The following is an 18,704-nucleotide window of genomic DNA, read 5'->3' as shown; positions in this document are numbered from 1 at the left end:
GTGTGGAAAGTTATTAAGTTAAGTAATGTTTATTTTACATTTCATAAAGAAAGAGGAAACTTTACAAAGAAAAAAGAGATGCATGACACATACATCTAAATGTATCAGCACTAAACAAAAATATCTCTCGCTTCTCTGCTCAGATATTTTATATTTTCCCCTGAAAGGTCAAATCAATTTGGGATACAGGATATAGTATATGATTATGCACACTGAACAGCGGAGAATGTACATGTTTTTCATGGTTGCCTTCAGTAAAGTTCGGAGATTGCTGTAGTTGAGCTTGTTATTTTTAGGATATGAATATTTCACTTTATATTACTTTTTGACTTCATTTCAATAGATTGTAGCTGTACATATCTTAGTGCTTTGTCCTATAAGACTGCATATAACATCCATATATAATGTCCACATGTTTTTTCCTGAATTCCATTTTTTTTTCTGCAAAATAATGAACCACCTCAAAATTGTTAGCAAGAAAAAATTGTTGAGGTTGTGTCAGAACTGTATCTCGATTACTTTGTCTCCATTAACAAAATATCGTTGTGAAAGCATCCTGAGTTGACTCTTTTTTCATGGCATAGTAAAATGTAGTTTAGCAATTAGACAACTCTTAAATAACTGACTCTATAGTGTCAGCAATGAAGCTCCAAGGAAGATCCCAAGGTAGGTCGCTAGTATTAGCCGCTAGGGAGAGTCTGATCTAATTTTATGGGCTCTGCCCTCATGACTGCAATACAACACTTACTTTTACTAAAATATAGATTTAAATGTTACTGAAATAACTGATAGAGAAGACAGAGAAAAGACAGAGAAACAAAAAGCCAACAACAGCAAAGTTTACAGACGGCTGTAGTTGCTCATGCCGATGAGGCCTCACCAAAAGGAGCAGCTGCTTCCTCAAAATTTAATTTGTATTTTCTAGTACAAAAAAAGAAAAAGGGGGAATAATGGAAATGTTAAGCTAAGTGGTGTAGCAAATTTTGCCAACCTGGCTATCACAACGGAGTTAATCAGCTGTGTGACCAAATAATTTATCACATTTGCTGTAATTTTCGCTCTAATAAGGGTTGAAATGCAGCGGAGAGCCTGGCGGTCATTAAGAAAAACTCTGCAGCAGCTCTAGAATTCAGTGACATAATGTTTGTGTTTACAATGGGCTTTATTTTAGAAAATAAAAATTGAATAAAAAAAAAAAAGTTTAAATAGAATACCAGATTTGAATTTAACATGGCTGGACGTTGGACTGACTCTGAAATCTCAAGTTGCCAACACAAGATAGTGGTCAAACCAGGAGACTCTGGGCTGCCACAGCAAACTCTCTGATTTATTTATTTATTTATTTTTTTCCATTATAGTCTCTTCATCAAAATTCTGAAGAGAAGGGAGAAGCTCTGAATGTAAACATTCCTCTGCATGAATAGAAGAAAACTCCACAGGGAGCCCTTCAATCATAGTCTTGATTTTTCAGGGTTTTTTTGTTTTGTTTTGTTTTTTTAACCTGAACCAGGTTTGACCCCACAGTTTTTCTTTCTCTAGCATACTAATCAATTGTGACAGTAAAAATATAGAACCACCGTTTCCGCATCCTCCTCTGCATGAGAGCACAGGCCTCTAAAGCAGCCCTAACGAATTAATACTTCTACAGAAAGCCCCTCAAATGAGATATGCAAACCCTCCCAAAAATAAAATGTGCGGCGTGTCGAAGGTCACGTGAAGCAGAACGCAGCACAGGGTCAAAAATGAAGTGATCCGTGAGTAGAGGACATCAGGAATAATTAATATCATGCTGTGAAAATGGCAGTGTAATTGTGAATATTCTTTTAAATGTTAATAAATGTCCTCTCGTGTTGTATTGAAATAGAAAAGTTTCCAGTGCTGTGAACTTGGCTGTCTTTAGATTTCAAACTGGGATAAAGGTCACATTTGGTTTGACACACAAATTCCATTAATTCCATCTGTGGGGATAAGGGCTGTAGTGCGACAGTGTTTGCTTTCACCCGATGAGCTGAACTGATCACATCGGAGAGAAGTTAATCAAATGACTTTGATGTGACCTAGACTTTCCGCCGCTCACATACGCTCATATTTGATGACATGCATGGACACACGCTCAGGGCTACCCTGTAGGTCACAAAATGCCAGATTTACATCCTCTGAAATGATGGCAGGGAGATCAGAACTAAAATAAACTTTCACCACTCCATCTAAGGTCTGTGGGTGGTGCTCTGCTTGACCTGTCCTGCTGGATATGGAGAACTGCATAGCGGGAAAAGGCCAAATATTATTTGAAACCAAGAGTAAAGATGACACAGGTCTGAAACTGCTCATTGTGAGACTTGGTAAAAAAAAAAAAAAAAAAACTTGTCAGTTTACTGAATTATTTATGTTACCATGCAAGAATGATGGATAGACGAAATGAGTTAGGCGGCTATTGCTATTTTTTACAAGTACATGCATTATTATTTAGAAAGTTAACAACTTTTGAAGTGTTTCTGTTTTGGGTAATTGAAAACAGCAAGTCAATAGAGTCTGCTTCTACAGCTTAAAGAGCTAATCACCCAATGTCCAACACTAAATACAGTGAGTGCCCCTTTGTCCAGGATGGTTTAAAAGTAAGTTCAATATGAAGAAGCTCAGTGGTCCAAGATGGCGAGTTTTTACAAAGAGGACATATCTATGCTCCACAACAGGTTTCACAACTTTGACCATTGTGTGACAATGCAGTGTTCTGCTGCAAAAGTTTTGAACCTGGCATCCATGTGGATGTCACTTAGATATGGACCATCCACCCAGACCAGACCAGGCACCCCCACCCCACAGCAATGACGCTCCTTGATGGCAGCAGGATGAAGCCTGACAAAGACACACATTAGCAGTTCAGGAACAACTTAAAAAGACATGAAGAACAGTACAAGGTGTTTATCTGGCCGCCAAAGTCACTAGACCCCAAACTGATCAAGTATCTGCAGGATACGTTGGAACAAGCCTGATTCACGGAACCCCTTCCCTCAACCCATAGGACCAAAATACCCCCCATTAACAACATCTTGTTGCCAGACACCACAGGACAATCTCAGAAGACCCACATCTATTCTCTGATGAGTCACAACTGCTTTTGAGGCACGATATTGGGAAGGTGGTCATAATGTTATGCTTGATTGGCGTGTGTCCTCTGCGCCCTACGTCGTGACCTACATTATAACCTCATGTGCACCTCTGCACAACACATTGTGGTGATGCAGCCTTCAACAACCGCCGCGGGTCCTGAGCGCATTTCCTCCTTCACGTCTCTTAGTGGCTGGACGAACACATCCATCCTTTATCCTCCTACCCACCCGTCTACTCAGACACGTTTCCTGCATTGGATTGACTTTATGTAGATGTCACTGGGACTCAACATCCATTAACTCCACCTCCTACATGAGCAGCTCAGTTCTAGTCGCCTTTGTTTGCAGTGCTCAAGATAATTCAAACTCAGTGCAGCTGACAAGCCGCCAACTAGTGTTTTAGCAGCACATTTACAAACCATGTCCAACAACCAGAACCTTTGTATAAAAGCTTGGGACAGTGTAGGGCGCTAACAAAATACGAGATTTCCTTGATTGACATTGAAGCATAAAGCTGTCTGTAATACAATAAACAGTCATTTTTTGCTATTATGGGGCATTCCTGTAATATTTTTGACATTTCGGTGAGTAATTGGTTGGTCAGTCAACACAAAATGAATCAGAAAGTGTTTGTTAAGCAATCGTTTGTCACACAAAAGCTGCTGTGGTGCTGCCTTCTTCGCAAATGTGAGGATTTATGAACTGAATGTCTTTGGATTTGGACTGTCAGCCGGACAATGAAGGCATCAGACAGTTTCAGCCGTTTCACAGACAAAAGGCTGAAGGAAAAATACTATGATTATAAGCTGGGGATGACTTCCAGAGCAGTCGTCAGGATAACAAACAGACACTGTTTACGCTGATCAATATTTTAGAATTAGCAGCTCATCGTGTTGGTGCATTTAATATGAAAGAGGTTGTGCACACTGTCAACCTCATGGAGAATAGCTATAGGAGATGCTTCACTCAGCCCAGAACCCTGTCCTAATAAATCCCATCTCTAGCAGCCATTTGAAGATTGGATAAACTAAAACTAAAGCACTCAGCAGCTCCTTTCCTTGATACAAGTACCTTATCTTTAACCCTTTACCTTTCTGACCTTTTCCATGTTCCTTCCTGTCTTTGCACTTCTCCATTTGAGCATCAACTTAAGCATCACGCAATCGACATTACAATGGACCGCAGAACCTCCGTCTTGTCGCATGCACAACTTTCGTCTGAATCAAAGTGAAGCTACAGTATGTGTAATATTCACGGCTCCTCAGATGAGGGAGAAACAGAAAACCACTTACACTAAGAAGAGTTCTGGCTCCTGAAAGTGTGAATCACTGCTTCCTGCGACTCTATCGACAAAGTCATCCCCTGCCTCTGACCGATTGCACCTTTCGCCCAGACGTGTAGGCATAGACCCACACTTTCGACATCCTGTAATTTCTAACACGAGCGACTATTATGAAAAGTTCAGAGGTCTTACGGCTCTTGCTTTTGTAACTTTGAAGCTGAGCGCTTTAGGGAAACAGCAACCCCGTTATTATCATCTACGCTGCACACCTTTTCATATTCTAATTTTTATTCACGTTAACACAGGCCCTAGACACTCACATATTCCTTCTCTTCCACAAAGTTGTTTTTTTTGTGACTAAATTGTTCGTGGTGTCGGTGTAGCCACTGTTGATTCTTGGTCATTTTAACGGCCAGCATGGCTGTGTCTAACTACATGACGGGAGGAGATAGACTGGTAGAATATAATGCTGTGTATCGTTTGAATGTTATCATTATGTCGGTAAGGACAACGTAGCTCGAGTCAACACAAAGGTATTGCAGACTTTTGAGGATTATCTTCCAGGTGTATATATACGGAGGAGAGACGCACTGCACCACTACTTAATCACTATGACACAACTCCTACTGTGTCTCCTTCTTACTTTGACGCAGCCAAGTTCACAATGAGTCACCAAAAGACCAGGTGAATACACCCGTGTAAACGCTGCAAAAGCGACGGTCGCTCTGCAGTGTGTTTCCATCACTGAATTAAAAACATTCTCATGGTGAATGGTAAAAAAATAAATAAATAAAAATCAGAAAAGGAATCTGCAAAACTGCTGCGATTCCTGTAATGTGGAGCAAAGTGATGAGGATATAGTGCATGGAGGGGAGGGGAAGGAAGGAAAGGGGGAGAAAAGAGGACAGAGGATGGAGAGAGGAGTAGGTCTAGGTGAAGGGTTGTCTCATTAATCTTAAAAGGGCGCAGCAGAACGTTCAGAATGCAAATGGAACGATCAGTCTTGTCAGAGAAACAGATAGAGGGATGGAGTGATAGAAGGATTGAAGGAATTGTTGGGTGGGGGGGGGCTGAAGTAGAAAAGAAAAGAAAAGAAAATGCTAAATTATTCCATGTAGAATCGTCTTGTCACTTTGAAAAAGTCACACAAAGAGCATCGAGTCCAACGTGGCAAAGTAAAGTTTCTCTAAAAGTCAGCGTTATTAAACTGTTTTAGGGTTCAGGAGGACTCCACTCGGCTCCGTTGTTCTGGTTGTTAGTGTCTGATGGATACAGAAAATAATATTACCAGCAAACACATATTTGAATGGAAAACACTGGGGGACAGTGACTCATCTTTGTCAGAACACAGAGCGCTGCGCCTCCCTGTGACTAAAGCCTGTGTTTTCACATTTAATGACTCCAACCTTTATCTTGTTGCTTAAGCACAGTTTGGCAGCAAAGACGTGACAACAGAATACATCCTATGCACCACAACTGTCTGATTTCTTAAGCTTAACGAGGGGAACCAGTAAGTAGTATACTTTTATCTTTATGATATTCCAGCTTAGTTGGATCCTGCCTCCTGCTGCCCGCATGTCAGTGTCCTTGGGCAAACTTTCTGTTACTCTGAGCTATATGTGAACACCGCCTGTAAAGCACTTTGGAAAAAAATCTTAATACAGTACTGCCATTTAAGATTGTTAGAGATTTTTTTCTGTACACATTTTTTTCCTTTTCTGGGACCACACTAGCCAAAAAGAGTGTAGTTTTTTGTTTGTGTGATGCTTGACCCTAAAGCACATCATCTTTTCTCTTTCTCAGTGTCACTTCACCTGATCTGTACCTGTCATTCACACATTCTGACTCCTTGTCTCGTTTCATATTAGAATATGTTGATCTGCCGATTGGTCAATTCCAGAAATCAACTTCTCAATCTCCGACTCAGGACCTATTCCTTATGGTATAGGGTTGCCTTCAGAGAAGAATGAGAAAATGGTGAAATACTGCAGAGGATTGTTAGACACTTGGTCGTAGTGAGGGAAATGGCACTGGACGGCATTGGTTTTCAGAGAGAGTCCAGCGAGGTGAAATTGAAAGGTGCTTCGGGTGAAGGCAGAGATTGTTGCCGGTCATCAGAGAACAAAGGCAGTCAGTCAACAGGTTTGTTTGCACCGAGACAGAAAAGAAATCACGAGGTGAGACAAGTTGCGCTCTGAGCTGCCTCTTTGGCCGGGACGGCATCGAGCAGGTGTGACAGTCAATGAGGTCCACTCTCTTTATGTTTGGCTTTGTCATGCTGCGGACCAGTGATCAATTGGTAGGGCAAGGATCAGCTCTCCCTCTGGGCTTTTCCTAACAAAACATTGTGCTGGGTAGCTCTGCAGCTACACTGTAGCTGTGTAGTTCAGGTGTCCATGAAAACCTTTATTTCCCCCCCACATACAGAAACTCAATATTTGCCCTTTTTTTAAAAAAAGAAAAGAAAAAAAAGCTTGACATTTTCTCTACTCAAACCAGTCAGACAATCCTAATCCTTGGTTAGGATCCCTTCCCTTTTGTCTTTTTGTCTGGGAGTTCGTAATATGGTGATATCATGACCACCAGACAAAGCTCATTAACCTTTCCTTTGTATTTCTCTCCCTCTCTTTTTCCTTCTTGCAGCTCTCCAGACCACTCAGCCTCCCAAGGTCCTTTTCCCCCCAGCGAGACAAGACACGGTGATTGAAATCACACCTGGTAAGGGACAACACCTTGGCTCGATTTCTTTATCCTTGGGTTAAAGTGGTAATCCTTAAGGTCCTCATTTTTAAAATGGTGGATCCATCATTGGTGCAAAGTGCTCATTGCTCTGGTGTTTCTTCGTCACAGTGTCTCCCACTGGGACACATCTTCAGTTTTTCCCTGTCACGAAACATCAGTGGCTCTTCAGCTCACCCTTCCTTGACCCTCTATTACTAGACCTGTGGATTAGTGGCTAGAAAAGTGGGTTTTAGCCTGTCAGGTCACTGACTCGAATTCAAGTGAGATCGAGTCAACCCTTAAACTGCTCCCCAGGTGCCACTAGTAAGTCTGCCCAATGCTCAAAAGTGTGCTTACAGCTCTTTGTGTGTGTGAATAAATGGGTTAAATGCAGAAAACTAATTCCTCACATGTGCACAGGTTTGGCCAAATTGATTTAAATTTACTTTTCTTTTCCTGGGTATAAACGAATACCTGCTCTTTATACCTGGAATCTTACTTGTTGCTAGGCATTAAAAGCCTCCTGCATACAACTCTGCATTGTAAGTTTTAATTAACACTTAAAATGTGCTTTGAAAGTCTTAAATAGATGGACATTTTTCGTTTACCTTGTGATACAAGTGTGAACGAATAGGTCCACCATGAGATAGTATTATTCCATGCAGTTACATTGGTTCAGTTGCTATAATAAAAAATAATCTGGCATCAGATGCCATTGTGAATATCATTCACAGTATAATTTTTTTTTACTTGCAGGTGGACACTATGTGCATATTTAGCTAATCCATCGAGGCAAGCTAACAGTATCTGCTACATTTTACAGTACAGGATACGTAGAGACGGATAAATCAACCCAAAAGACATGATAACAGTGTTTAGTGATAGTAGTGATATTGTGACACTTGTGTTAAGTTACATCTGTGTGGCATCATGTTTATTGTTTGCAAGTTTAAACACTTTTTGGTATCAGGTATTCAAGATGAAGAGCAGTGGCAGTGAGACTATGCATCAACTTCCTTTTTTTTTGACCATCCAGGTTCCCAGAATGTTGTCATACTTGCACTTAGGTACCCTTATACTTCGACCAACAATGCACTGGACATAACGCAGGTTTTACACCAGACAAAAAAAAGAAAACGGTGCCACATGAGACTGTCGATGTACAGAAGTCAAATAATCAATCATAACTGCAGTTGCGTTGCAGAGTTTTTCCAGAATTTTGTGGCAGCTATGCACCTCCTCAAAATTGCTATGATCATGTGTAAGGACAGAGTTCTTTGGAGACACCACCTCCCTACGCTAAGGCTACAGAACTACCTGGTCGGTTGGAGAAACATCTTAGAGACACTCTACAAGTCCAGTTGCCTTGGTTCAGTTTGTTTTCACCATAGATTATGAATTGTGGTGCTATCAAATGTTGACCTGATTCCCTGCAATATGATTCCCACAGTGAATCATTCACAGACCGCAGAGGAGAACTTTTTCTTTACTATTCCTTTGTTTTATTGACAAAAACATGTTTTGGGTCAGTGCTACATGGTGATCCTGACTGTGGCCACTTCACCCAAATCACCTCAACAGCTGCTACATTTCCTGTGAAGATGGTAAAGAGATACTTGACTGGACCCTGAACGGTCACATCCTCCACCTGTAGAAAAGTCAAGGGGTCAGGTGTGGCCACAGAACAGCGGTCGCCGAACTGTCAGAGATTTAGTGTCTTGGGCTGAATAATTGAAAGATCTGTGAACACTCTGCAGGCCTCCTGCTCTCTGTCGGTGTGCACTCTATCCATTCCGGTCATGCGGCGTTTTTTTTTTCTTTTTTCTTTGTTCTGTTATCTCCTCCAGTCAGCTATTAACGCTGACTTGTGTGCAGATATGTTCGCAGCCCGTTTTAGTTTGCGCTAAAACATTTGCAGAGCCCACACAGGATCCTTATCTGCTGATGAAACCTGGCTGAGAGTCAGGCCCATGACATTTTCAAACTGAGACTTCTCACTTTGACTCATCTTCACTGGAGGATTTTGAGATTTAGAGTAAAAGTTGTTTTTTTTTTTGGCAACTTACACGTCTGAAAAAGGTTGTTTCAGCACCACTGGCTCTATTACAAAGACAAGAGGAAGTTATGGAGGAATGTGAATGAAAACACTGTAAGCTGCCCAGGTAAGAAGAAGAAGGGTTGGATAAATAAAGAGACAAGAATTAAACATTGCAGGGATCTCATTAGGGTTTTCTTGTGTAATAAACAGTGTGTGTCGTTTTCTGAGGTTGGCCCGGTTGGCTGCTTTCCCTGTCGGCTGTGTGTATGTGTGCGTTTTAGTGCGTAAGTGCGTGCATGCATCTGCGTGTCCTGCTGTTCGGCGGTCTCTCTGACAATGTTAGCACTGTAGGCAGAAATGTGTTTGGATGCATGCGCAAGGTTTGTGTGTTTCCATTAACTCCAGATTGATGTAGTAACAAATAGGCCCTCAGGCCTCCGTACACTGATTGCAGCAGGGACACCTTTTAATGGGCACTGCATTCACAGCCCCGCCATGCACACACACACACGCACACACACACTTAAAGAAGAAAGAAAAAAGGCCACACAGTAAGACACGGAAACTGTACACAGTCTCACACACACGCATACACAGCCACAGTGTGACCCTGCGGTACATTTTTAATTATCATCTTGTTTTAACCTGGGGGAGATTTACATCAGCAGCCACAGTTATGTTGTTATTTTTTTTTGTTTCACCCCCTCCTTCACCCTTCTTTCTGTTCACTCGTTTTAATTTTTGTCCTCCTTTTCATCCCTTTATTACCGTCTTCTCCTCTTTGTCGCTCATTTGTTTCATAGCAATTTCTTTTATTTCTCTGTCTCTGCCACCCTGCATGACCCCCTCTACAATCCCCCCCCCCCCCCCTCCCTCACCCACCCACCCACGCCCCCACTACCACCACTTTGCTCATTATCCCACAATGCTGTGGGTTATAAACACAATTCATTATGCTCTCTGTTATTATACTGATGTGGTCTACAGGCAATAAGCAGACAAAAGGAGCTCATAATTAAAGATTGATTTTTGATAGAAGTATTTTTTTATTTTTTTTAACTAAAGCCAGAAAAGCTAATGGCGCTTGAGGAGTCATTCACATCACTGAATTAATACTCTACTCTCAGAATGTTAACACAACACTATCAGTGAGTACGAACACCTATGAGAGATTAAGACCTGGACTTTATTCGTCCAAAAGGCGAATTGCTGGTCACAGTAACTCGATTGCACTTAAAATAAGTCAAAATAATAGTAATAATAATGAAGTAATCACAATTAGAATATAATAGTGTAAGCAATGACTTGCATTTTTTCAAATTGAAAATAGACAATAGAGCCCTTCATGTTTTACGTCACTGTGACATCACAATGTTAATTGGAGGCAGAACAGAGGGAAGCTTGAGACAAACACTGTCACTTTAAACCACGGAAATGTTGACTTGCTGTATCTGTGGTGCTAAAACCGAAAAAACAAAAACACTAACTTGAAGCTTCATCACATACCAGCCACTGCCAGTCGTAGACAACTTTGGTTTGGCATGTGCAATTAAAAGAAAGGATTGGAGCGTCATGGGTTAGACTAAATCGTGACTGAAATCACGTTAAGTTAATCCTTAGTTGGGGGATCTTTTTTACATATTACTGCTAATGCTAACTGCAAGCTAACGCAACGTTAGTTGCATGTTTCACAGGTGCTGAAGCAGAAATTACATTTGCTACAGTATCCTCCACAGTGGTTCTACTTACTTCTTGTAATATCTTTGTTGAAAAGGCTTCACTTAATAAAAATAGACCGGACTTCGTCCCCTTAGTTTTCTTTGGTCAAATCGTCCATCCAGTGAGTAAGAGTGTAGGGGTCAGTGAATGTAGTCCCATCAGTCTGAGTCAACTTTAAAATAACACACACGGTCTCAGGGAGTAGTATTTATAGACCCTAAAATATGTGCTTTCCTCATCCATTTGTGCCAAAACAGTCCATTGAAATATGCTAGCCGCCGTTTACAAGCTACAGTGTTTGTGATGTTTTGCATCCAGTTAAGCCCCGCCCCTCAAAAAACATCACATTGTTTACAAACTGCGAAATGTAAATTATTTAGATGACAGATACATAGGACAACTTTTTTGTATTGTTAACTGAGGGATAATGCATTGTGTTTTTGTGCAGGGGGTCCCGCTCTAGGACAACAACAACTATTCCACCTTAATAAACACGTCTAGAAATGTTAGATGTAGCTTTCCAGACAATTCAGCGTGTTGAAGAGAGCGCTCTGACTGGCTGTTCAGTTGCTTACGGAGATGGGCGTGATGAAAGAAAGCGAAGCTGAAACAATCTGAAGGCGGCACATAGAAAGCTCTTCTGGTTTTTCACCTCATCTAAACATTCCTTAGCTCACTCCTTGAGCCAGAGATTGCTACACCTGCTTGTGTGTCCTTCGTCCCCACAGCGGTCAAACACGTCAACACCAGCATTTGTTAGGACTCCTGCTGAGTTCCCTCCACAGCTAAAGGACACAGACACCCTCTGGACAATAAGTCTGTTTGGGTGTTTTTGTGTGTGAAGGGTCTCAGTCATCAAGTTCACAGTATATCCCCCCCAAAAAACGCTGAAACAAGGGCGACTGGACTCCTAGGTTTTATTTCTTTGGTGCAATACTCCTGTTGGAGTTTGTGGTTTGTGACTATTCATGTTGCTATGAATGTCCATATTGTTAGCCTAATAGCGTAATTGCCTAAGTAATTTTTTGACTTACTGTTACAATATCAGTGGAAATACCAATGCATTTGCGAAACAAACAAAAAAAATAGTCTTGTATTACAAAAATGTTGAAATACGACTTAACTGAGCAACGTCACAGACACACTAAGAGATAAACGTAGTAGAGAAAGTAGAAGAAAATAAAACAGGATGAATGTGTACAGAAACTAGCACATGAGAAGCTCTGAGGACAAGTTTCACAAAATAACTAATCATGTAAAATGTCCCTTCAGTTCCTCACAAGCTCAACTAATTATTTGGGTTCATCGTCTACTCTCAGTGATTTGTCTAACTAGTGCTTTCAGACCTAAATGTCAGTCATATTTTAAGTCACTGGAGCCCAGCTAATTGCTTGTCTGTCAAAAGTTGTTGTCGTCTGTCTAACGGTCTCTTCCTCCATCCAAAAAGTTATCTGTGGTTTCCTGTTTCCATCAATCCATCTACTTGTCATTGCCTGCTCTCTTAGCTCGTGTACAACACCTGAGTATGTGCCTATACCTGGCCTGTCATAGCAGATGTCTAAAGATCAGTCTGAACCTTTTCCACCTTGGAGGCTCTTTAACCAGAACCAGGATCTATCTGGTTAAACACAATGAGTTCAAATATGGGGCAATAACGATGCCAACTTGTACTGCTACAACTAAAACAGACTTAGCTTTGTTGGGTTTTATTTCTGTTTTGTCCGTTTTATTACATGCTTAGAATGAGGGAGCTCATGGAGTGGCATTTCTGTGTTTGTGCATTAACCTGCTTTGTTTTCGGACACCACACGAGAAAAAAACGTTCTGCTCAGATGATGTGTCTTTGCAGCCTTGGGAGCGGGAACAAATTTCTCGGATGGAAAGGTGTGCCCAATGGAATATAGGGAAATAAGCAAAAGCCTGACTTTAAAGAAAAAAATCAAGGCGAAAGAAGATTTTTTTTAGTGTCTGTGTGCGATACTGATGCCAAAAAGTTCAATTCTTAGGGTTCGTCTTGTAACATTTGTTAAACATTGGGAAAAGGTCTATTTTAAACCATAAACTTTACACCTACATGTAATTAAACTGAACAGTGACAACAGTGTCCTTCACTGGCTCAATTTATCTATCTGTATATCTCTCTAAAAACTGGAATGGCAGTAAAGAAAAGGAAACAATGAGGTGATATCATGGAAAAAATAATCTATCATCATTGCGGCGTATTTGTAAATTGTCATTTCAAGATTTAGAGTTAAAACTGGCTTGAAAGCTTAACATGAACACAAGATGGAGGATGGTGTTAGGAGTAAGTGGTCCTTCCTCGAGGCTACTGTACATGGTGAGAAGTGGCATGTAGAAAAAATGCATATGTGACATAAACTATCAGTGTGATGGTGTTCACATGCCATCTCATGATTCCAGGCTAGTGCACGCTGACGTGCACATATATGCATACTGTGTATGTTTGGCGTTATATGGACTGAATAGCCTCATTGATGTTGAACTTATATTAAGAAAAAGCCAACGTATTTCTATACATGATGGTAACATGAAAACACTTCTTCTGGCCTAAAAATATTCATAAACCTAACCATTACCCAGCTTAGAATAAAAGTATTCTTTGCGTTCGCACTCACTGACATCAAATTAAATCAAATCAAGCTCTGTTTATATAGCACTTCTCATACAAAATGCATCGCCAAGTGTTTCAGATAGATAAATGAAATAAAATAATAAAAATGCATAAAATAAAACCAACCCCACATGTAGGCCCGCACACATTCACAGCACGGTAGGAAATCCAATAACATGGCAGGACACTGAGGATGCAGGTGAGGAAAAACCACCTGGGGGGCCATCCACACCGAGAGGTGCCACAGCCTGAGGCTACAGGGAGGGCTGCCACAGAGACCACGACCCAGATAGACCAGACTCCACGCATGCTAGTAAGAGAATCCTACACTGATTAATATAAATAATGGATATTTTCATTAGTTTCGGGCTAAGTCGAGACCGTACAGCTCCACAAAGCAGTCTTGCTCTCTGATACGGGTCACACATACAGAGGAGTATTAGATGCCAGTGTGAGGTTTCCTGTGAAAGGCTGGGCGAGATAAGAGCGCAGGGTTTCTGTCTTTTTCCTCTCTGTTCTTGTCTCTCTTTCTCCGTCTATCTTTTTTTCTCCCCCCTTCGTATTTATCTCTCTACGTCTGTCTACCTCTTCCCCTGCGAGGTGTCTGCCTCTATCTCGGTTCCCTTCCATCTGCCTGTCCTCCCTCCGCCGCTCTCTATATCTCTAACCGTCCCTTTTGTCTTTCTCGTTCAGCTTATTCGCGCTTTTCGTTCACGTGCATTAAAGCGATGATGCATCGTGTCTTTATTCCACTTTCAAACTGTTGCAGGGAGGTAACACGAGGTGGGTGTGGGATGAAACGATATTTCAGGTTTTTCCGTCCATGAGAGAGAGGGCCTGGTTGCATTTGCAGCCGTTAGTCATTCTGAGCTGTGTAATAAAAAAAAATAAAAAAAAAAAGAATGAAATGAACTATAAGAGAACGCAGAGGTAAATGATCAACGGAGCAAACAGTGAAAGGAGAACTGAATAGTGACAGAAGGAAAGAATAAAGAAGGGTGAACATGAAACGGACAAATGAGCAACCAATATAGAGATCAGAAGTGTCAGAATGGGGAGGACGAAAAGATATATACAACTTAACACCAATCAGGCATAACATTACGACCAGTATATGCCTAATACTGTGTAGGTCTCCCTTCTCCCTCCAAAACAGTTGTGATTCATCAGAGAATAGATATGATCTTTATGGTGTCCTGTGGCGTTTGGAAACAGGATGTTGTTAGTGGGGGCCTTTGGGTCCTATGGGTTGAGGGGAGGGGCCTCTGTGGATCATCCCACAGATTCTTAATCAATTTGGGATCTAGTGAATTCTGAGGGGCCAGGTCAACACCTTGAAGCTGTTCTTCATGTTTTTTGAGTTGCTTCTAAACCTTTGCCATGGTCACAAGGTAGTCAATATTATTTACTTATCCTGTCAGTAGTTTTATTGTTGTGGCTGATCAGGATATTACAGGATATTAGAAATTAACGCTAAATGCAATGTAAAAGTGTGTTATAGAAGAACAGTGAAACTCAGTTTAATACTAAACTATGCATCTCATTTCTTGCCATACCTGCCAACAATACTTATATTTTATTTTATTTTTGTTGTATTTTGGCTTATCTGTCTTATTTTATTTATTTATTTACTTATTTTTTATTCATTTTTATTTTGTTTAGCTATCTCGCACCTATTTTTCTTTTTACTGGAGTTTTTCGGGTGTGTATTTTCTATACAGCTTCTGTTTAGCGGGAACATACTGCATGAGTGAGTGTTGTTTATACCATCTATAACTCATGAATGTAACCTGGTGAGATTTATAGTGTTAAGACCTGTGGTTTTACAGTGTGTCAAGTATAATCCGTAGCTTTTCCGCTCACAGAACGGGTTCAAAAAATGGTCAGTTAGGAACAGCAGGAGTGGATGAGGACAGGTTGATAGGGAAAAGAAAAGCAGCAACACAGAAGTGAGAAGGGACATATTTAGGAAGCTAGGTATCAAGGAAGGAAGGAAGGCTGGTCAAGGTCACACAGACACAAACGCACACCTGCCAATTGGGGTATTATATTGTGGGAGTATAAGTTGCCTCTCTATCACTGTCAGCACACATACACCCCATTGCTGTCTTCATCAATCTCTCCATTTATTCACCATACACACACACGAGACAGAAAATATCAGATTACATAATACAGTACAAGGTGTTTAGCCTTTCCATCAGTGTCATGATGTGCCAGCGCACATATACACACAGACGCTGACACACATCTGTCTTGCCGCCTTGATATAAACAAGCTGTTGACGGACAGACCAGGGAAAATAGAGGGAAAATGAAAGCGGTGAAGGAGGAGGAAGAGCATCAAAGGGATTGAGAAAATAATTGCAGGTGAAAGGATGATCAATGTGCGATGAAAGCGCGATAAAAAAAAATGGATTTCTTTCTTCTTTCTTTCCCCCCGCTTTCATTCGTCATCTGGGGGACTCATGAATATGGTAATCAGCCTTTGTTTGCAACCTTGATGGAGAAGGAGGGGCTGGTAGAGAAAAAGGAGACAGAAAAGATGATGAGGAGGAGAAATGTGTGTGCGACTGGGGTGGGATGGTCGGATAACACACCTGTTTGACTGTGTTCCTGCAGGGAAAAATAACAGCAGGAAGGCAGGTGTGGAGTAGTGGGCAATAAGGTCACGGGTTTAAGTGTGTGGCAGTGAGTCAGAGAAGATCTTAGCAGCCATTTGTAGTGTTGCCCCATGTCGAGTACTGGCTAAGATTGTGTTTGTAACGTGTAGCGTGTCTCCTGTTGTGAATGAAATGACTTTGCTGAGCTTAAACAATACCAGTAGTTGGTTTCCACCTACAGTTCAACGAAAGGTGTGATAAGAGATATTTAGCAATGATCAAAATATTTATATGTATTTAAACGTCATTTAACCAGGACAAAATCTCAAAGGCAGGCAGCAGCATAACAGTCATAAATACAAAAAGTAACAACTTACCTCTGTGGATATAAATTCTTCCACCAGCTGGTTAAGTGTGTTGGTACCATAACACGTAATAAAGATGGACGGCAGAACAGCTCCTCAAACGTGAGGCAGAAGCGGGTAGAGCTCCCCCTGGTGACTGGCTGCAGTATAGGTCATAAGCTCCACCCCCTGCATGTTAGTGGATGGGAAACTAAAACAACTAAACTAAACTAAAACGCTAAAGCACACGTCAAATATTTTTTTAAGGATGATTTCTGTCACTTTTAGTTAGCTCAAGTGTCAATTTTGGAGAAGTTTAGTTTTAGGTGCGTAAACTGCGTAAGGCACTCCATGGGATTGTGAGAGTAGAAAAATATAAATAGGTAAATACAGTGTATAATCCAACATTTGTGACTGGTGGAGGTAGAGGAGAATGCAGCATTAATTAAACAAAAATGCTAATGCCAGAAAGTGGAGACACGTTGTCCATATTTATATACGGTCTATGGTTGGTACACATATAATATGTATAATACAGCCTGGAAGCCAACCTAACTTCCTCTGCCCACAAATTGCTAGAATCACAGCGACACAGTCAGCTGAGAATCATGGAGTTGAATCTGATTGGTTGTACATCTTCATGCATTTTTTCTCTATATTCGTGGAAACACCCCTCATAATGAAGTCTAAATAACCTGTTACTGTGATAGGAATTAAATCTGGCTAATAACACACCAGGCTAATAACAAATGTACAGAATGTAGCACTGGTCCTTTACAACACTGTAATGTCACGTCTCATCGAGAGGCGGGGTACACCCTGGACAAGTCTCCAGTCTATCGCAGGGCTAACACAGAGACAAACAAACATTCAATCAGAAAACCCACACAGACACAGGGAGGACATGCAAACTCCACCCAGAAAGGCCCGAATTAAAAAAAAAAAAAAAAAGAAAGAAAGTGTTTTGTATGAAACATGTGGTGAGAATTGGACGGATGTACTGTCATAGAGATCGTGACATCACAGACAGTTAATTTCTAATAATTTGATGCACTTCCAGCCTCAGTTGTCCGTGTCTGTTGTCTAATGATCTTCCATCCCATCAGTATTTATCCCGCTATTACACCACCGCACAGGGAGAAAAGCTGTGACATTAACCACACATAATAATTTCATACAGTCATGTCTGGAAACCCAGAGGCACACACACAAAAAAAAAAGGTATATCACCTCTTGTCCACCTGAGCCTTTCCCACTTCACACAAGTGAGAAAAGCGAGGACAGCAGTTTTTCTCACTTCTTAGAGGTGGGCAAAGCCCGGGTTGAAAAAGGTGATATGCTATGTTTTTGAGTTTTTTCGTACATGTGTTTCGCTAAGACAGCAAATAAACTCTAGGTGTTCCTGTAGCATCCCATTCCTAGTGATAAGAATGTGACTCAGATACTATGTATTTAGGGCATTTATGAAAGGTCAGATCAGCCACTGACAGGATAACATTGACCATCTTGTGTCAGTATCATGTTCTGCTGGGAATGTTTGGGACCTGGCATTCGTGTGGATGTTACTTAGACATGTACCAAATGATGCTCCTTGACGGCTGCAGACATCCCCAGCAGGAGGCAGCCTGATGCAAACACACAAAACATGGTTTAGGAATAACTCGATAAACCTGAATTACCTGGCCTCCAAATTCATTAGATCCCAAACCGATCAAGTATCTGATCAAGTGTGGGATGACTCCACCACAAGACACCCTCAGAAGGCCCATGTCCACTCTCTGCTGAGTCACAGCTGCTTTGGAGGCACAAGGGAGACCTACACAATATTAATGTTAGGTCTGATCTGTGTATATTCAGTCACTTATCTTATTCAGTCACTTGTCTATTTCTTGTAAATGTGGTGCAAAATAAGTTTCATTTTAGAGGCTGCACTTTCACAATCATTCAGTTTCTGTCCTCATTACTTCTTTTGTTAAACAGAACCAATCAATTTATGTTGGCTGTGTTGTATCCTGATTAGTTTTACACAGTGACACCGTGCACTAAAAAATGAACAATTTGGCTCAAGTAGCCTAAAATGACTGGTCAAATGTCAAGAACAAACATGATCTGTAATTAATCTTAATTCAACACGGTTTGTTAGTTTTGAAGCCGTAAATCTTAGATACACTGTATTTTTTTTTTTTTTTTTTGTCACAAAGTTGAAATCAGAAACTCCGGCGTATAAAAAAATAATAATAATTAACTGCCCTCTCA

General features: G+C 40.9%; 1 protein-coding gene across 1 annotated transcript in view; it reads left to right on the top strand.

The window, feature by feature from the left end:
- il1rapl2 (interleukin 1 receptor accessory protein-like 2) overlaps positions 1-18,704 on the top strand; it is a 364,605-nt gene that overhangs the window by 296,896 nt on the left and 49,005 nt on the right. Inside the window, exon 7 of the mRNA XM_047585925.1 lies at positions 7,036-7,110. Coding sequence (XP_047441881.1) covers positions 7,036-7,110 — 75 coding nt within the window. The remainder of the gene's footprint in view (positions 1-7,035; positions 7,111-18,704) is intronic.

Source organism: Mugil cephalus, chromosome 5 (genome assembly GCF_022458985.1).
Source record: "Mugil cephalus isolate CIBA_MC_2020 chromosome 5, CIBA_Mcephalus_1.1, whole genome shotgun sequence".
In the NCBI taxonomy this organism is placed as follows: domain Eukaryota; kingdom Metazoa; phylum Chordata; class Actinopteri; order Mugiliformes; family Mugilidae; genus Mugil; species Mugil cephalus.
This window is presented reverse-complemented; position numbering and strand designations above follow the sequence as displayed.